The 20,375-nt window shown below is 43.0% G+C and overlaps 1 protein-coding gene across 1 annotated transcript in view; it reads left to right on the top strand.

Moving 5' to 3' along the window:
* Positions 1-20,375, top strand: part of VWA2 (von Willebrand factor A domain containing 2) — a 65,923-nt gene that overhangs the window by 21,613 nt on the left and 23,935 nt on the right. The window contains 3 exon segments of the mRNA XM_059900285.1: positions 2,043-2,136; positions 7,764-7,873; positions 19,054-19,245. Coding sequence (XP_059756268.1) covers positions 2,043-2,136; positions 7,764-7,873; positions 19,054-19,245 — 396 coding nt within the window.

The raw sequence follows: 20,375 nt of genomic DNA, 5'->3' as shown, positions 1-20,375 counted from the left end.
CTGTGTTCTGGTGGATGAGGTTGGATCTTGTCTTTCTGGTGTGCACGTCCACGTCTGGTGGTGTGTTTTGGGGTGTCTGTGGCCTTATTATGATTTTAGGCAGCCTCTCTGCTAATGGATGGGGCTGTGTTCCTGTCTTGCTAGTTGTTTGGCATAGGGTGTCCAGCACTGTAGCTTGCTGGTCGTTGAGTGAAGCTGGGTCTTGATGTTGAGATGGAGATCTCTGAGAGATTTTTGCCGTTTGGTGTTATGTGGAGCTGGGAGGTCTCTTGTGGACCAGTGTCCTGAAGTTGGCTCTCCCACCTCAGAGGCACAGCCCTGATGCCTGGCTGGAGCACCAAGAGCCTTTTGTCCACACGGCTCAGATTAAAAGGGAGAAAAAAATAGAAAGAAAGAAAGAAAGAGGATAAAATAAAATAAAGCTATTATAATAAAAAATAAGAAAAAAAAATATTAAGAATAAATGTATTCAGAAAAAAATTTTTTTTAATTTTTAAAAATAGATTTGTTAATTTTTTATAGTAAAAAAGAAAAATATTATTAAGAAAAAAATTTATTAAGAAAAAAGTTTTTAATTTTTTTAAAATAAAAATATGAAAAAACTTATTAAAAAATTTTTTTTAATTTCTAAAAATAGAAAATAAGGAAAAAATTATTAAGAAAACATTTATTAGGAAAAAAAATTTTTTTTGAGTTAAAAAAAAAAAACAAAAACACAGAAGGACCTAACCCTAGGACTAATGGTGAAAGCAAAGCTATACAGACAAAATCTCACCCAGAAGCATACACATATACACTCACAAAAAAAGGAAAAGGGGAAAAATTAATATATCCTGCTCCCAAAGTCCACCTCTTGAATTTGGGATGATTCGTTGTCTATTCAGGTATTCAACAGATGCAGGCACATCAAGTTGTTTGTGGAGCTTTAATCCGCTGCTTCTGAGGCTGCTGGGAGAGATTTCCCTTTCTCTTCTTTGTTCGTACAGCTCCCAGGGTTCAGCTTTGGATTTGGACCCGCCTCTGCGTGTAGGTCGCCTGAGGGCGTCTGTTCCCCGCCCAGACAGAACGGGGTTAAAGGAGCAGCTGCTTCAGGGGCTCTGGCTCACTCAGGCCGGGGGGAGGGAGGGGTACAGAGGAGGTGGGGCGAGCCTGCGGCGGCAGAGGCCAGCGTGACGTTGCAGCAGCCTGAGGCGCGCCGTACGTTCTCCCGGGGAAGTTGTCCCTGGATCACGGGACCCTGGCAGTGGCAGGCTGCACAGGCTCCTGGGAGGGGAGGTGTGGAGAGTGACCTGTGCTCGCACGCAGGCCTCTTGGTGGCAGCAGCAGCAGCCTTAGCGTCTCCTGCCCTTCTCTGGGGTCTGCGCTGATAACCGCGGCTCGCGCCCGTCTCTGGGGTCCGCGCTGTTAGCTGCGTCTCGCGCACGTCTCTGGAGTTCGTTTAGGTGGCACTCTGAATCCCCTCTCCTTGCGCGCCGCGAAACAGAGGCAAGAAAAAGTCTCTTGCCTCTTCGGCAGCTGCAGACTTTTTCCTGGACTCCCTCCCGGCTAGCACCGAAGCCCGAGCCTCAGCTCCCAGCCCGCCCCCCGCTCCGGCGGGTGAGCAGACAAGCCTCTCGGGCTGGTGAGTGCTGGTCGGCACCGAGCCTCTGTGCGGGAATCTCTCCGCTTTGCCCTCTGCACCCCTGTGGCTGCGCTCTCCTCTGTGGCTCCGAAGCTTCCCCCCTCTGCCACCCGCGGTCTCTGCCCGCGAAGGGGCTTCCTAGTGTGTGGAAACCTTTCCTCCACAGCTCCCTCCCACTGGTGTAGGTTCCATCCCTATTCTTTTGTCTCTGTTATTTCTTTTTTCTTTTGCCCTACCCAAGTACGTGGGGATTTTCTTGCCTTTTGGGAGGTCTGACGTTTTCTGCCAGCGTTCAGTGGGTGTTCTGTAGGAGCAGTTCCACGTGTAGATGTATTTCTACTGAATCTGTGGGAAGGAAGGTAATCTCCGCGTCTTACTCTTCCGCCATCTTGCCCCTCTAATCCCAGACGTCCTGTTTCTGATCGACGGCTCACAGCATTGGGAAAGGGAGCTTTGAAAGGTCCAAGCACTTTGCCATCACGGTCTGTAATGCTCTGGACATCAACCCCAGGAGGGTGAGTGCAAGTCTCGTTGTCTTTGTATGAGGGCGTCTTTGGCTGCAAGTGACAGAAATTCTATCTTAAGCGGAAGAGGGCATTTACTGGCTTGTGGAACCAGGAAGACTAAGGGGGTGAATCCTGGTTCTAGGCATGATGGGATCCAAGGACTCAATCCCTCTCTTTTTCTTCTCCTCTCCATTTTGCTTCCCTCGGTTGGCTTCCTTTCCAGGCAGGTTTTCCTTACATAGCAAAGTTGCCCTACATTGTCCCTCAAGGTAGTCACCCCAGGAAAAAGAAAGTAGAATTCTTACCCTGTAGAGCTGGCAGAAGTCCCAGGGAGGGCTCTGATTGGACAGGCATAGGTCACATGACAGTCCCTTGACCAATCACAGAAGTCAAAGGGAAGAGCTTGTCTGGCCAAACCTGAGGCATGTGCTTATCCTCATTCTTGCCGTGGGGATGAACACTTGGATTTCCCACTAGAAAGAGAGGTTGTGTTTACAGAACAGTGGGAAAGGGAAAGCATGCTGGCAGACAAAAACTATAACTGCCTCTGAAGACTAGAGTCGTAATATGAAACACAGCTCCTACCCTCTCTGTTCACTTGAAAGGAACAGCTCCTGCCTAATCAATCCAGCCAGTATCTTCATTTCTTGTTCTTCCTGGTTTCAAATAGCAAGTCTTAAATGTCAGCAGTGTGCTAGCTGTGGCTCTTGTTGCTAAAGGGGCATTTTGGAACAGCTCAACAGAAAAACGGGCAATGAACACAGATAGTTCCCAGAAAATGAAACATAGATGGCCCTTTGACATAGGAAAAGATGCCCAACCTCACTCAATGTAATAACAAATCTCTGACCGATACACCATTTTTCACTTAACTAGATTAGCAAAAATCCAAAGTTTGGTGTCATGCTCCATTGGCAAGTCTGTAGGAAACCAGTGTTCTAATGCACTGCTGGTGGGAATGTGCAACCTCTCTATAGAGGAATCTGTAATAACAGTGTCTATCAAAATTACAAAGGCTGGGACCCTTTGACTCAGTAATTTATTCTACAGATACTCCCACAGGTGCAAAATAATGCACATACGAAGTTATTCATTGCAGTGTTGTTTGTAATTGTAAAAGATTTCAGGCATCCCAAAGGCCTGCTCACAGGGGACAGGTAAATCTATTATGGTGTCTTCATATAATGAAACACAGGGCAGCTTTAGAAAGTGAATGAGGAAAATCGCTGATGGGGAAAGACACCAAAACAAATTGAGTGTAAAAATAAGGTACAAATGGTATGTATAATGTGTTACCTTTTATGAAAAATGGAGATGAAAAGAGTCTATATTTGTATTCGTCTGTATGCGCATGAAGAAACTCTGGAGGGATTTGTAAGAGGCTAAGAGCAGTGGTTTCCCATTGAGGGAGAGAGTGGGAACTGAGCAGATGGGGCACAAGTCCAGGGGGGAGGCCCATCGGTATAAACTTCTTTATTCTTTATGGATTTTGAACCACGTGAACTGACTCAAAAATCAAGTAAATTTAAGGAGGGCATTTTGGTCTGGAAAGCTATAATTACTTGAATTAGGGGCTAGTCACATACAGGTCAAGGAAGGAAGTGGTTTTCCAAGATGACATTCCTGAGTTAATCCTAGAAAAACCTCTAGGATTTAGGAGCAAAATAATGGCTTTTAACGAGGGCCAGATTTTCTCCAGAATGACGTGTCATTTGCGGAGAGTGAGCACATTACCCTGGACCTCAGGCCGTCTTGCATGGTTATAGCTGACATCATTCCATCGAGGCATGAACAGCCTGGAAGTTCCAACCGTGAAGTCAACCCATCACAGACCCTCAGAGGGTCAGGGCCAAGGGCAGCTGAATCTCTACCCTCCTACACACAGGGCCCTGATTTTAAAAGGAAGTGATTCTCTATGAAGTTTCACTAATTTTTTTCATGGAGGAAGAGCCATAAAGCTCAAACAGTGTTGACCTTGGCATGGATATAGTATGTCCTGAAATGGGTGGCCTGGAGACCCCAGTGGATGGCAAGTTGGAAGGGAAGAGTTGTATGGATTTAGAGAATGTTTTACAACTGAAGAAACAGGCTCAGAGAGGCTAAGTGACTGCCTAGGGTCACACAGCAATCTTAGAAGAGAGCTAAGCTTGGAAGAACTGGTGCTCTTGACTCTCAGCCCAGGACTTCACATTCTGCTGTCACAATCACATAGCACGTGGACAGCAGGCAACATGGTGGTGTGTGTATGTGTATCTGTGTATGCGGAAGTGGTGGGTGCTGATGGAATTCAGCATCCTCAGAGGGTAAGAAAACTATGACAGAAAAACTTGATGGATGGTGCTGTTGGGAGCAACTGTCTCAACACACAGATCCCCAGATTTCAGGGAATTTAATCTAATGTTGCCAAACCACGTCTAGAATGTGGCATTTTTAGGTTAGATATTGGCAAACCAGACAGTGCCCACAACAAGGAGACAGAACAGTGAGAGGCCTGGACATTTCCATGTGAGGGAAGCTGATTATCATTTTCATGGGAAAGAGGGTGCCTAGCGGCTCTCTTTTATTAAGAGGACATAGTCTGGGTGTTGAGGGAGCTGTATTTGGCTTGTCCTGAGAAAACTTTCTCACAGCAAGACCTGTTGAGCAAAGGAGTTGGGTGTCTATTTCATGAGCAAACGAGAACCTCCACCTCCAAGCTGCACAGACTTGATGGAATTGCTAGCGAAGGGTTTTTGCATTAGGGTGATTTCAGATGCTTCAGTCTGACTTGTGGCTTCAGGTTTTATGTGTTTGCTGCTGCATTTTGGTGTCATCGTCTTATCTCCATGTACAAGGGATTTGATTTGCACCTAATTTTACTTTCCAGGAAGAAATTTTTAAGCAGCTATAAATTAAAGCTTTTTATGGAGGCTCTGTTTTGAGGTGGATTTAAGGTGTTTAAAAAGTCTTCCTCTCAACCCTTAAGCTGAGAAGTTCACTTCCTGGCTCTAATATAATGATTGCAGCAGAGTGATTACAGTGTGGTGAGAAATCTGGGCGGGCTTGCTTCTGAGCATACAGTAAACTGAAGATAAAAGGTAACTATTCTGCTCCCAAACCACCAATTAAATTAAATGCCTTGACTACTGACTCAAGCTGTTTCCATCTTGTTTTGTTTTGAGGTTGGCTCCTTCCTGTTTAATTTAAGTAAATACACCCAGCTGTTGGTCTCAAGGGAGTTTTTTAAATGAATTCATTCATTCACATGGTTCAAAAAAAAAGACATTCAATGAAAAATATCCCTCCCAGTCACACATTTTCTATTTGCCCAGCTCCCTGCTGTCTTGAGCATCCTTACAGAATCGCTTCATGCAAATATAAGCAATATGAATATATATTCTAATTTTTTCCCTTTTAACACAAAGGGTAGCATGCTATACACACTGTTTTATCCCTTGCCTTTTTCTCTTCACATTATCTTGGAAGTCTTTCCATATCTAGGTAGTAGGTAATATAGGTCTTAATATAGGCATATACACTATATCATTTTTTATAGCTGATTAATGTTCCATTGTAAGGATTTACCAAGGTTTAGTTAACCAGCCCCTATTGATGGACATCCACTATTACAAATACATTGTAAGCTTATAAATATGTCATTTCACACACGTAGAAGTATATAGCTGTAGGATAAATTGCCGATAGCCCCATGCATTAGTAATTTTCAATAAATATTGACAAATTGCTCTCTATGGATGCCATAACATTTATGTTCTTACAGCAGTGTTTGAGAATACTGATTTCTCCCTGCAAACGTTGTATCTGGCTTTTTGCTACATCTCAGTGCAACACAATCAAGCATCTTTTCTTATTAAAGAACCATTTTGTATTTCCTGTTCTGTGATCTCTGTTCATACCCTTGGCCCATTTTTCTGTTGGATTGTTGGTCTTTACACATATCAATTCCTAGACACTCTTTATATATTGGGGAAACTAACCCTTTGTCTCTGACGTGAGTTGCAAATAACTTTTCATTTTGTCTTCATTTTTAGGTTGTGTTATGATATGTTTTGCCCTGTAGAAGTTTTCTTCATGTAGTCAGATTTATCAGTTTTCCTTTACGACTTCTGGATTGCAAGTCTTTTCTACTTTGAAGTCACAAAGGAATTCTCCCAAGTTTTCTAGAACTTTTATGGTTACATTTTTGACATTTAAATCTTGAATTTGCAATTTATCCTTGCAGATGGCTCTCCAGTTGTCCCAGTATCACTTACTGACTGTACCATCTTTTCCCGATGGTTTGAGATGCTCCCTTTATCACATGCTAAATTCAAGGGACATATTAAACGGGTCGCTTTTTAGAAACTCCTTCCTGAGGTTCTCTACTACTCTGCTTTCCGGTGTCCCTCTCCCTCACATGCCCACCCAAGACTTAAATTTCTTCCTACTTAAGATTCCCAACAGCTCCTCCTCAGAACTTCCTGTGGGAGGAAGGTCCAATGGGCTGTGCTCCCTGGGAGCAGGTGCAGCTGGCCTGGTGTGGCCAAGTGCTTTGATCAGCTCCCAAGCGCCAGGCCTGTTAAGGGTCAGCAGTGAAGGAACTCACAGAGCAAGAAAACATCAGCGTCGTTGTTTAAATATGAATCACTTGGCTCATTTGCAATCTTGGCCAGAATCGGGGTTAATTGTGAGAATAGTAACCGAGAATGTAGTTTCTCCAGGAGTTTAGAGAGCCAATGACTAGATGCAGGGGTTAGGCCCTCAAGAGGAAGCTTAAATGTTTAAACCCTTCTCTGCTTGACACACACTGATCTTAAGGATCCAGGGAATGACTTTACTCAGTTTCCCTTCTCCGGTTTTGCAAGGCATTGGATTTTCTCCTATGGCCTTCTGAATGAGGATGCAAAATCCGGAATCGCCAGGGGCTCTCACGACCTCCGCTACAGAGGAACTTCAGCTCCAATAGTGCTCGACTCCGGTTAGGGAGCTGCTTGTCCCCCAGTCTGACTCTGGCCTGGAGGTCTGGCCTTTCCCTAGCTTGGCAGGAGGAGGCCTGGAAGAGCGGGCCCCGCAACCAAGGATGGGTGTGTGGTGGCTGCGGACAGCTTCTGTGACACCCCTGGTTGGGGGTTTAGCTGAAGTCCTGTGCTGGCTGCTGAGAAGGTGATCGGCATAACAGGCTTAGTGAAGATCACAGGCACCAAGTCCAAAGGCCACGCTCCTTTCTTACTAGCCCTGGGCCAGACCTGTATCCTCTTTATTTTAGTTTCTCCAGCAGTAATGTGGGCAGGAATAGCACCTCTGTGGATTACATGTGATAAAGAGTTGAGAAGGCTTAAAACAGTGCTTACACCTGGGAGGCAGTAAGTGTGAGCAGAGACCCTAAAGCTCACAGCTCCGCCCAGACAGCTGTCGGAATGGGGGTCGAATTGGTGGTGGTCAGTGTGGAAGCACGGGCAGATTTGACCGTCTCCTTCCAGATTGTCCTCTCAGTCTTTGGAACCTTCTTTTAAGGAGATGAGAGAAATACCAGCGCTGGTATTTGTGAGTGGGCAGGAAGCAGGGTCGTTAACCTTTCTCGTCCCTTCTTTCCTCTTAGGGATGTTTGTGACTTGACCCTGCTCTCGGGCCCCTGGGCCCTCTGTCTCCCACTGCAGGTCAGGGTGGGAGCGGCCCAGTTCAGTTCCGCCCCTCGTCTGGAATTCCCCATGAATGCATTTTCAACCCAACAGGAAGTGAAGGCAAGAATCAAGAGGATGGTTTTCAAGTAAGTACGATCAGATACTGCCGTGGTTAGGATGAAGCTAGCTGCTCCCAGAATCGCCCTTGAAGGGTTGGGTCTGCTCTCGACCTCACAGAGAGAGAGGCTGTGGCCCGGCTTCCAAAAGCCCAGCGGAGCGCAGCGGATGATAAGAATTCCCTTCTCAAAGCTGCCCCTTATTACATGATAATGTCCCAGGTGGGAACTTAAATGCAAGTTAAAAAAAAAAAGATTTGCTGTTATTGTGTGTGGCTGTCAGCTGGGAGAAAGGGCTAGTGAAGGTGGAGACAGGTTAAGAGCATGAGGTGGTGGGAAGAACCCTGGGTCCTTCTCTCAGGTCTGTCCCTGGTGACCACACAGCCAGGAGAATTCACCATGCTTCTTGGAGCCTCATTTCTGTGCTCTAAAAGGAGTAAGTGCTCCTCTGTTACTGAGAGCACTTTAAAAATGATGAATTTCTGTTTGTGTGCTCATACACATACACATCCTATAAATATATATATATGTAGTGAGTCATAATTTTACTCACAAGTCAGCTGATGTGTGTATATGTGCATACATATATGTGTATACATATATTTTATGTATAAATATGTGTGTATTATATACATACACATATACAGCTACATGGATATAAATGTGTGTAATACACATGCATGTATATACATGTACATACACACACACAATGTTCTTCATAAGCCCTCACAGAAGAATGCCTTTATTTGTCACCTGCCACTCTGATCTCTGGATCTTCTTTGCCCCCTGCTGCCTCTTGCCCTAGCGGACCTGAAGTTCCACTCAAGTCCATGGTCCCCGCCATGTACAGCCGTCACCTCTGCTTGCAAAGGCTCTGAGGTCCTTTAATCGGCCTCGGGCCTCTGTAGGGCCCCAGTGCTCTCAATAAGCCAGAATCCCCACACTGGGCACAGCAGGAACTCTGGGTGTCCTACAGGTCCCAGAGACCCCCAGTGACTTTTCTTAAAATTTTTATTTTATATTGGACCATAGTTGATTTACAATGTTGTGTTAGTTTCAGCTGTATAGAAAAGTGATTCAGTTATACATATACATATATCTATTCTTTTTTAGATTCTTTTCTCATTTAGGTTATTACAGAATACTGAGCACAGTTCCCAGTGCTATACAGTAGGTCCTTGTTGGTTATCTATTTTAAATATAGTAGTGTGTATATGTCAATCCCAAGCTCCCAATTTATCCCTATCCCCACCTTTCCCCTTTAGTAACCATAAGTTTGTTTTCCACATCTGAGTCTGTTTCTGTTTTATGCATAAGTTTATTTGTATCATCATTTCCACTTCCAAATAAGTGATATCATATATTTGTTTTTGTCTGACTTACTTCACTTAGTATGATAATCTCTAAGTCCATCCCTGTTGCTACAGATGACATTATTTCATTCTTTTATGGCAGAGTAATGTTCCATTGTACATATTATATCATCTTTATTCATTCCTCTGTCAGTGGACATTTAGGTTGTTTCCATGTCTTGGCTATTGTAAACAGCGCTGCAATGAACATTGGGGTGCATGTATCTTTTCGAACCATGGTTTTCTCCGGAAATATGCCCAGGAGTGGGATTGCTGGATCATATGGTAGCTCTATTTTTAGTTTTTTTAAGGAACCTCCATACTGTTCTCCATAGTGGCTGTACCAATTTACATTCCCACCAACAGTGTTGGAGGGTTCCCTTTTCTTCGCACCCTCTCCAGCATTTATTGTTTGTAGACTTTTTGATGATGGCCATTCTGACTGGTGTGAGGTGATACCTCATTGTAGTTTTGATTTGCATTTCTCTAATAACTGGCGACATTGAACATCTTTTCTTGTGCCTGTTGGCCATCTGTATGTCTTCTTTGGAGAAATGTCTATTTAGGTCTTCTGTCCATTTTTTGATTGGGTTGTTTGTTTTTCTGATATTGAGCTGCATGAGCTTTTTGTAAATTTTGAAGGCTAATCCTTTGTTGGTTGCATCATTTGCAAATATTTTCTCTCATCCTGTGGGCTGTATTTTCGTTTTGTTTATGGTTTCCTTTGCTGCACAAAAGCTTTTGAGTTTAATTAGGTCCCATTTGTTTATTTTTGTTTTTATTTCCATTACTCTAGGAGATGTCTCAAAAAAGATATTGCTGCGATTCATCTCAAAGGGTGTTCTGCCTATGTTTTCCTCTAAGAGTTTTATAGTATCCAGTCTTACATTTAGGTCTGTAATCCATTTTGAATTTATTTTTGTGTATGGTGTTAGAGAATGTTCTAATTTCATTGTTTTACATGTAGCTGTCCAGTTTTCCCAGCACCATTTATTGAAGAGACTGTACTTTCTTCATTGTATAGTCTTGCCTCCTTTGTCATAGATTAATTGACCATAGGTTTATTTCTGGGCTTTCTATCCTGTTCCATTGATCGATATCTCTGTTTTTGTGCTGGTACCACAGTGTTTTAATTACTGTAGCTTTGTAGTATAGTCTGAAGTCAGGGAGCCTGATTCCTTCAGTGTCATTTTTCTTCCTCAAGATTGCTTTGGCTATTTGGGGTCCATACAAATTAAAATTTTTTTTGTTCTAGTTCTGTGAAAAATGCCATTGGTAATTTGATAGGGATTGCATTGAATCTGTAGCATGCTTGTGATAGTATAGTCATTTTGACAATATCAGTTCTTCCAATCCAAGAACATGGTATATATTTCCATCTGTTTGTGTCAGCTTCGATTTCTTTCATCAGTGTCATGTAGTTTTTGGGGTACAGGTCTTTTGCCTCCTTAGGTAGGTTTACCTAGGTATTTTATTCTTTCTGATGCAATGATAAATGGGATTGTTTCTTTAATTTCTCTTTCTGATCTTTTGTTGTTAGTGTATAGAAATACAACAGATTTCTGTGTATTAATTTTGTATCCTGCAACTTTACTGAATTCATTGATGCACTCTAGTAGTTTTCTTTTAGGATTTTCTATGTATAGTATCATGTCATCTGCAAACGGTGACAGGTTTACTTCTTTTCCAATTTGGATTCATTTTATTTCTTCTTCTTCTCTGATTGCCATGGCTAGGACTTCCAAAACTATGTTGAATAAAAGTGGCGAGAGTGGACATCCTTGTCTTGTTCCTGATCTCAGAGGAAATGCTTTCAGATTTTCACCATCGAGTATGATGTTGGCTGTAGTTTTGTCATATATGGCTTTTATTATGTTGAGTTAAGTTCCCTCTATGCCCACTTTCTGGAGAGTTTTCATCATAAATGGGTATTGAATTTTGTCAGAAGCTTTTTTTGCATCTATTGAGATGATCATACGGTTTTTATTCTTCAGTTTGTTAATGTGGTATATCACAGTGATTGATTTGCAGATATCGAAAAATCCTTGCATCCCTGGGATATACCTTGCATCCCTGAGATATACCATGATCCTTGCATCATGTTATATGATCCTTTTAGTGTATTGTTGGATTCGGTTTGCTAGGATTTTGTTGAGGATTTTTGTGTCTTTGTTCATCAGTGATATTGGCCTGTAATTTTCTGTTTTTGTGGTATCTTTGACTGGTTTTGGTATCAAGGTGATGGTGGCCTCATAGAATGAGTTTGGGAGTGTTCCTTCCTCTGCAATTTTTTGGAAGAGTTTCAGAAGGATAGGTGTTAACTCTTCTCTAAATGTTTGATAGAATTCACCTGTGAAGCCATTTGGTCCTGGACTTTTGTTTGTTGGGAGTTTTTTAATCACAGTTTCAATTTCATTACTTGTGATTGGTCTGTTCATATTTTTTATTTCTTCATGGTTCAGTCTTGGGAGATTGTGTCTTTCTAAAATTTGTCCATTTCTTCTAGGTTGTCCATTTTATTGGCGTATAGTTGCTTGTAGTAGTCTCTTATGATCCTTTGTATTTCTTTGGTGTCAGTTGTAACTTCTTCATTTCTAATTTTACTGATTTGAGCCTGCTACCTTTTTTTCTTGATGAGTCTGGCTAAAGGTTTATCAATTCTGCTTATATTTTCAAAGAACCAGCATTTAGTTTCATTGATCTTTTCCTATCACTTTCTTCGTCTCAATTTCATTTATTTCTGCTCTGATCTTTATGATGATTTCTTTCCTTCTAATGACTTTGGGTTTTGTTTGTTCTTCTTTCTCTAACTGCTTTAGGTGTAAGGTTAGGTTGTTTATTTGGGATTTTTCTTGTTTCCTGAGGTAAGATTGTACTGCTATAAACTTCCCTCTTAGAACTGCTTTTGCTGCATCCCATAGGTTTTGGATCATCATACTTTCATTTGTCTCTAGGTATTTTTGGATTTCCTCTTTGATCTCTTCAGTGATCCACTGGTTGTTTAGTAGCATATTGTTTAACCTCCATGTGTTTGTGTTTTTTACAGTTTTTTTCTTATAGTTTATTTCTATTCTCATAGCGTTGTGGTCAGAAAAGATGCTTGATATGATTTCAGTTTTCTTAAATTTACTGAGGTTTGCTTTGTAGCCTAGCATGTGGTCAGTCCTGGAGAATGTTCCATGTGCACTTGAAACGAATGTGTATTCTGCTGCTTTTGGACAGGATGCTCTATAAATATCAGTTAAGTCCGTCTGGTCTAATGTGTCATTTAAGGCCCGTGTCTCCTTATTGATTTTGTGTCTGGATGATCTGTCCATTGATGAAAGTGGTGTGTTAAAGCCCCACCCATTATTGTGTCACTGTTGATTTCTCCTTTTATGGCTGTTAGTATTTGCCTTATATATTGAGGTGCTCCGATGTTGGGTGCATATATATTTACAATTGTTATATCTTCTTCTTGGATTGATCCCTTGATCATTATGTAGTATCCTTCTTTATTTCTTGTAACAGTCTTTATTTTAAAGTCTGTTTTGTCTGATCTGAGTATTGCTAATCTAGCTGTCTTTTGATTTCCATTTGCATGGAATACCTTTTTCCATTTACTCACTTTCAGCCTGTATGTATCCCTAGATCTTAAGTGGGTCTGTTGTAGACAGCATATACATGGGTCTTGTTTTTGTATCCATTTCAGCCAGTCTGTGTCTTTTGTTTGGAGCATTTAATCTGTTTATGTTTAAGGTAATTACCCCCATTTCCAATACCAGCAGGTAGGTCTGGCCCAAGCTCTTATGAGGTCACTGCTTTTTCCCCTGGGTCCTGGTGTGCACGAGACCTTGTGTGTGTCCTCCAAGAGTGGAGTTTCTGTTACCCCCAGTCCTCTGGAGCTCCTCTGATCAAACCCTGCTGGCCTTCAAAGCCAGATGCTCTGGGAGCTCCTCCTCCTGATGCCAGACCTGCAGGCTGGGGAGCCTGACGTGGGGCTCAGAACTTTCACTCCTATAGGAGAACCTCTGAGATATAATTATTTTCCAGTTTGTGGGTTGCCCACCCAGCAGGTATGGAATTTGATTTTATCACAGTTGTGCCCCTCCTACCATCTTGTTGTGGCTTCTTCTTTGTCTTTGGATATCTTTTTTGGTAGGTTCCAGCGGTTTTTTGTCGATGGTTGTTCAGCAGTTAGTTGTAATTTTGGTGTTTTTGTGAGAGGGGGTGAGCTCACGTCCTTCTACCCAGCCGTCTTGTTACTGCCCCCATCCCCAGTGACTTTATCTTAGGTTGTTTATCCCAGCCCTTTCCTCTGACCTTGGGTGCAGAATGAGCAGCAAGTCAAATACAAGAAAGTTCAAAGGAAAAAGCACATTAATATCTTTTTAAAAAGTGATATTAGTGTACATTGACCTTTCCATGTTCCCTTGGAGCCTTCTACCCTTGGGGCCTCCACAAATGGTTCCTGTAGAGAACAGCGGCTTCCTCACTTCTGTATCTTGGGCCCAGACACACTGAGCGGTACTTGTCAAAGTGAGGTCTTTGGTCAGATGGTCTGAGTCAGAATGGCCTAGGGAGTATGTTAAAGTGCAGGTGCCTGGGCTGTCTCCAGACCTGCTAAATCACTCTGGGCAGTGATACTTAGAATCGGCACTTTTAAAAGGTCTCTTCCCACTGCCCCCTGGCCTAGGAGTGTTATACACACTAATTTATTTAAAGCAGCTTTATGGAGATATAATTAAAATACCATAAAGTTCACACCTTTAATGTGTACAGTTCAGTGGTTTTTAGTATATTTTCAGAGTTATGCAACTATTACCATCATCTAATTTTAGAATATTTTCATCATCTCAGTAAGAAACCTTGTAAATAGACTTTTCTCCAGAGAAGATATATAAATGGCCAATAAGCACATGAAAAGATGCTCAACATCATTAGTCATTAAGGAAATGCAAATCAAAACCATAATGAGATACCACTTCACACCCATTAGGAGGGATAAAATGAAAGACAGACAATAACAAGTGTTGCCAGAGGTGTGGAGAAATTGGAGCCCTCATACGCTGCTGGTAGGATTGTGAAGTGGTGCAGCAACTTTGGAAAACAGTTCAGCAGTTCCTCAAGATGTTAAACATAGAGTTACCATGTGTCCTAGGAATTCCACTCCAAGAGAATCAAAGACATATGCCTGCACAAAAACATGTACAGTGATGTTCACAGCAGTATTATTTATGACAGCCAAAAAATCCAGTGGATGAATGGGTACACAAAATGTAATTTATTCATAAAAGCAAAAATGAACAGATAGGACTACATAAAACTCAAAAGCTTATGCACAGCAAAAGAAACAACAAAATGAAAAGGCAGCCTACAGAATTGGAGAAAAATTTTGCAAACCATATATCAGGTAAGGTGTTATTATCCAAAATATATAAAGAACTCATACAAGCAATAACAAAAAACCCAACAATCTGGTTAAAAAATGGGCAGAAGAACTAAATAGACATTTTTCCAAAGAGGACATCAAAATGGCCAAGAGGCAAGATGCTTAGCTAAAATGCTAAGTGAAACAAGCCAGACATAAAAGGTCACGTATTGTATGATTTCATTTATATGAAATAGTCTAAAATAGGCAAATCTGTGGAGACAGAAAGTAGATTAGTCATTTCCAGGGGATGTGGGGAGGCGGGATATGACTGCTAATAGCTATAAAGCTTCTTTTTGGGGTGATGAAAATAGTTTGGACCTAGGTAGTGGTGATGGTTGTACAACTCTGAATTATACTAAAAACCACATTTATACTTTAAAATGGTGAATTCTGTGGTATATGAATTATATCATTATCGATATAATATTTTATTGTTAAAAAGACTTTTGTACCCATTATATACACAACAAACATTTGCAGAAGAAAAAGTAACCTAATGTTTTAAATTTAGGACTGAAAGTCAAAAACGTTTGAGGGACTTTGACTCAAATGACTCAGCCCTGCTCTCTTGTGAAAAACTAAGACAATTTAAGTGACTTGGTACCAAAAGGTACTTGATAGAGATCACCCAGTACCTCTTCCAACCCCTTATTTTATGGAAGAGGATACTGAGGTTGAGAAGGAGCAGGTGACTTGGCCAGGACCACAGGGTCGCACTGCTCGTCCAATAGGCCCCATGGAACTGTCCTTTCCCACCTCTCCCCGACCTCCCCTTCCACCCCCACCCCCTAAGTAATTAGTTGAGCCTCTTGTCAGCTGTGTTGAAAGTCATAACTAAGGGCTGTTATTCATAACCCATGACATGCGGAGATGCATTGAGGATGCACCAGATGAGGACACTGGGGGGTGGAGAAAGATGCCTCTTTACATGTCTGAACAAGGTCCGCTCTTTTGGGGATGAGAATGATTAGCACTTGTGTATCCCAGGACGGCTGTAAGACAACAAACAAGAAAGAAAAGGAGGCAGTTACTGGTTTTTTGGCCACGGTTGCAGGGTCATTGAGGACACTGAACGTTAAGACACTCTTACTAATCAGAACAGGGGAATGTTGGCCGAATGGGAGTGATGACCTGCCCAGGGCTCTTTACCCTTTTTCTTCAGTGGAGTTTTAAATTCTCGACTGACGAGCACAGCTGTCCCCGAAACCCAGAACACTTGTCTTTCCAGATCAATGCAGTCCCCTAAAAGCATGTTTTGAAATGGCTAAGAAGACACTGTGACAGTCACCTTATTGCTACTTTGTAATAAGTTTAAAAAATAGTACAATCAAACCTTCCAGTGTTGTACCCCATGATAACCTAAAATCAGATAAAACACGGCCAGCAGTTGGCTTCCGAATGCCTAGAACTCTGGCCAGGGGGCTGGGCACGTCTGTTCCATCATCTGATGAATTTCACATAACATGACTCTGAGTTTTCTGTGATTTAATTTTTTTTTTTTTTTGACCCCATCTGTAGCTTTATCAAAGTTGTACCATGTTTGAGTAGCTCTGCAGAAATAGCAATCACCCCTTTCTTTAGCACAAAGCCTTTTATAGCCAGCTCTGGCCTCTTTCAAGCTGCATTAACATTTAAACATAGTTTTTAGTATAGTTAAAATTACAAAGCACTTTGCCCTTTTTTTTTTTTTACTTAATATTATTTGGTGTGTATTTTTGCATAAAGCTGCATTATTTTTCATGTTGATCCTTTTTAATGGTTATGTAATCAATGAATTGAACTCTTACAATGTAGTAAATCAGACCCGTAAAAGGACACATTTAGCTTGATTCCAGGATTTTTGTCCATTGCTGAAACCAACAACAACAAAAACTCCTGTAATCAACATCCCTGTGCCTACAGTGAGTGTTCTTATGAATTATTTTTCAAAGTCTGTTCCATGCATTACCTGCATCAGAATCACTGGGGGTGGGAAAGGGGAGGCGGGTTTAAAATGTATTAGTAGATTCTCAGGCCTGGTCAGATACCCACCAGTTTGGACTCTGGGAGGATGGAATCTGAAAATCCACATTAGTAAATCTCCTAAGGGACTTTCACGCTGACTAGAATTTGAGACTAACTCAAAAGGTAAACTTCTTAGAAGAGGCTGCTAGGTAGTTCATTATAATGACCACTGATGGAGTGCTTACTAGGTACTAGCAGGCACTGGATACAGCATTTAATCCTCAAATGATACTGTTACTTTTTCTACTTTAGCAGGTTTAACAGGAGTCTCAGGCCAAGTAATGTTGCCAAGGTTAGCGGGCCAGTATCTCACAGGACTAGTATCTACGCCCTTGTTCTTAATCGGTCCACGTGTTTCTATCATAAACAGCAGTCCATCTGTGAACCTTCACTTTTCCACACGTTTCTATCATAAACAACAGTCCATCTGTGAATCTTCACTTTCTACCTAGTTTAGTCCCGTTGGAGAGAAATTAGAAAAACCTTAGATTGGCCTCAGACCTTCCTGTCTGGAGCCAGACGCTGAGCTCAGAACAGACTCTGGGAGAAACACTCCATGGCATAAGAAAAGTGGAGGTAGCAGGTTTCTTCTCATTTCCCGGGGTTCACATGCTGTTAGGAATCTCCCCTGCGCTCGGTCGGTCAGAAGCCAGCAGGTCAGGTGCAGAGGTGGAGAGGGTGGCCGGCACGGGCATTTGTGTGCTAAGCGATGTGGAAGGTGGACGCCCCAGAGGTCCGTGGAGTTGTAGTCTGGGCCCTCATGGCCTTGAAATTTAATTTCTCTCTAGCCACAGGCTGGTAGCTATGAAGAGGGGGGCCCAGACCCACTCAGAAAATCTGGATTGAAGAGGGAAAACAAAGGTTAACTCTGGAGGGGCCGAGGGTAGACGTGTATGAGAAACAAGAACAGAGTTGTGGAGAAAAAGTGCTTTTTTTCCTGGTCCAGAAGCTTTGAATCCATATGGAAAGAAGTGATGATTAGATGGGCGAGGGGTGCCGGGGGTGTTTTGAGGAGAGAAAGCGAAGTCTGGCTGAGAAGCTAAGGATGCAGGGCCACAGCCAGAGGCTTGTGGGGAACCCTGCCAGGGAGAAGGCACAGGGAGCTCCTGGCTTTTGGTGAAAAGTGTTTTGAAACCATTTAGAACAGTATAGAGTAGGGGTCAGCAAACCTTTTCAGCAAAGAGCCATAGAGTAAATATTTTAAAGCTTTGCCGGCCGCGTGGTCTCTGCTTAGATAGTACATAAATGAATGGGCGCCCATTTTCCATGCCCATTAGGCCCAAGTCTGCAGAGGAATGACCATTGGCATTGGAATTAGCTGGACTGGGTTTCAACTGCAGTTCTGACCTCCACTAGCTGGGGAGAGGCAGGCTCTGTAGCCTGATGGTTAAGAACTTGGGCTCTGGAAGTGGAGGGTTCAAGTCCTACCTCCACCACCCATGAGCTGTGTCACCTTAGCTAAGGCCCTTCTCTTCTCTGAACTCCCCTGTCTCAGAGCTGTGGTGAGAATTATATGAGCCAAGCACCTTTACACACACACACACACACACACACTTAGCACAGTGGTGCCTGGCATGTGGTAAGTGCACAGTAAATATTAAGTTAGTATTACTGGTCTCTGAGCAGGGGATTCCTCATCTATTACCATCCACTGAAAGGTTTTGCCCAAAATCTATTGTAGTGAGTCATTATTTTCTGCCCAGTTGACAGTCAGAGCTGGCAGTCCCCCCTCTGAGGACGTTTGCACGAGCCTCCTATGGCGAGCTTTAGTAGGGATTCTGCGCTGGGATTCCAAGCTCAGTCGACAGTCCCTATAACTAGGCTGTGAGGCTTAGAGAATCTTAGCATCCTGATGAGATGGGACCACCGTAACCTGCCCTGATCTGAAAGCAGTCAAACGGTTCAGCCTTCCAGCGCCCAACCCTGAACTTGGAAGTGGGACAGAGAGGCGTGATCGTGGACCCTTGCATCAAAGCCTCTGATGAGAGGCCTCATCAGACCCTTGCATCAAAGCCCCGTCCTTCACGCTCATAAATTCTTATGAAGCTCATTTATCTGCTTTCCCACCCCAAGGAGACGTTGAGCTGTAACAAGAAGGGAATGGTATGGGGAGGGGGAGATGGGAGGTGGGTGTTAGGCAAATGAGGAAAATTGTGCCCCGGAGACACCATGGGGAGAGACAGCAAACACATACACAAAGAATGTCATTGTTACATAACACAACAGAGATGTGTAGGGGGAGTGTTAAGTCCAGGGGAAAAGTTCATTTCTCTTCATCATTCTTGTGGTTTAGATGGTGAGAGAGTGCATATCTCATGCTGGAATTGTCCCTTTGAGCCTCTGCTGGAAGAAGGTGGCCATTGTTTCAGGCTCTCATTCCAACTTCACCTCTGGACCGCTGACTCTTTCTTCTTTGTTTTTTTCCTTCTGGGTGAGCTCAGAGGAGGACGTACAGAGACAGGCCTTGCTCTGAAATACCTTCTGCGTAAAGGATTCCCTGGGGGCAGAAATGCCTCTGTGCCCCAGGTCCTCATCACTGTCACTGACAGGAGGTCCCAAGGGCATGTGGCCCTGCCAGCCAAGCAGCTGAAGCAAAGGGGCGTCACTGTGTTTGCTGTGGGGGTCTGCTTCCCAGGATAAGAGATTTGGTCACATGGGGTCAGCCTGGGGACGTCACAACCATGGGAAGAGAGAGGGGAGCTGGGAAAACCATCCTGATCCTTCCTGGATCCGTTTTTTCCTCACTTTGCTGTATTGTTGCTGGCATAAGGGGACCACCAGGTCTTTGGAAGTCTGAGAGTTTGCATTGTCTTTAATTTAGTCTGAACACTTGATTTCAAGTGTCAGAAACTTGACTCCAGTTTATCTGGGCAGAAATGGAAATTCTTGGACTCATCCAACTGCACAGCGTGGGTCAGGGTTCCTCGGGGTAAACAGGAGTCAGGAGCCAGATGCAGGAATATGCCTTCCTAGAGGAGAGGGGGGCACAGTTCCTCAATGCCCTCAACCCTGAAAATGGAGGTGACCTCAATGGGGCTGCTGTCATTTGTGGGTATCAAGTGAAATGACTCTGGTCTGGGCACTGTGCCTATACATAGAAATCTCTTTATTAATTTTAGTATAGTTGTTCCTTGGTATCTGCAGGGGGTTGGTTCTAGGACTCCTGTGGATACCAAAACCCATGGATGCTTAAGTCCCTTAGTTGGCCACCCATATCCATGGATGTGGAACCCACAGATATAGAGGACCAACTGTACATTATTTATTCTCTCAATCAATAAATATAGGTTGTCTTCCTCGTGCCAGACACTATTCTAGGTTCTCAGGATGCACAGACAGCAATACAAAGTCCCTGCCCTGATGGAGCTTCTGTTCTAGGAAAGGAACTAGGTTTAAAAAAAAAAAAAAAAAAAAAAAGAGTGAATAAATAAGTAACAGTTTCAGGTGGAAATAAAATTCAAAGGAGAAAAATAAAGTAGGGAAGAGGTTACAGAGTGATGGGAATAGAGAGGACAGCTATTTTAGATAGGGGGTCTGGCAAGTCTCCTTTGAAGTGTTGGTTTTTGAGCAGAAACTTGAGTGAGGAACAAGCCTTCCAAATAACAGGGAAAAGAGCAGGCAAGGCAGGCAGGTGGAAAGTGCAAAGGCCCTGAGGCAGTAGCTAGCTTGGTGTGTTATAGAAACAGTGAGACAGCCAGGAGTGGCTGGAGCCCAGCAAGCAAGGGGTGAATTATGAGAAATAAGGTAGAAGAGGTGGGCAGGA

Source organism: Balaenoptera ricei, chromosome 16 (genome assembly GCF_028023285.1).
Source record: "Balaenoptera ricei isolate mBalRic1 chromosome 16, mBalRic1.hap2, whole genome shotgun sequence".
NCBI lineage: Eukaryota > Metazoa > Chordata > Mammalia > Artiodactyla > Balaenopteridae > Balaenoptera > Balaenoptera ricei.
Note: the sequence above shows the minus strand (reverse complement) of the source record. Positions and strands in the feature narration are given on the sequence as shown.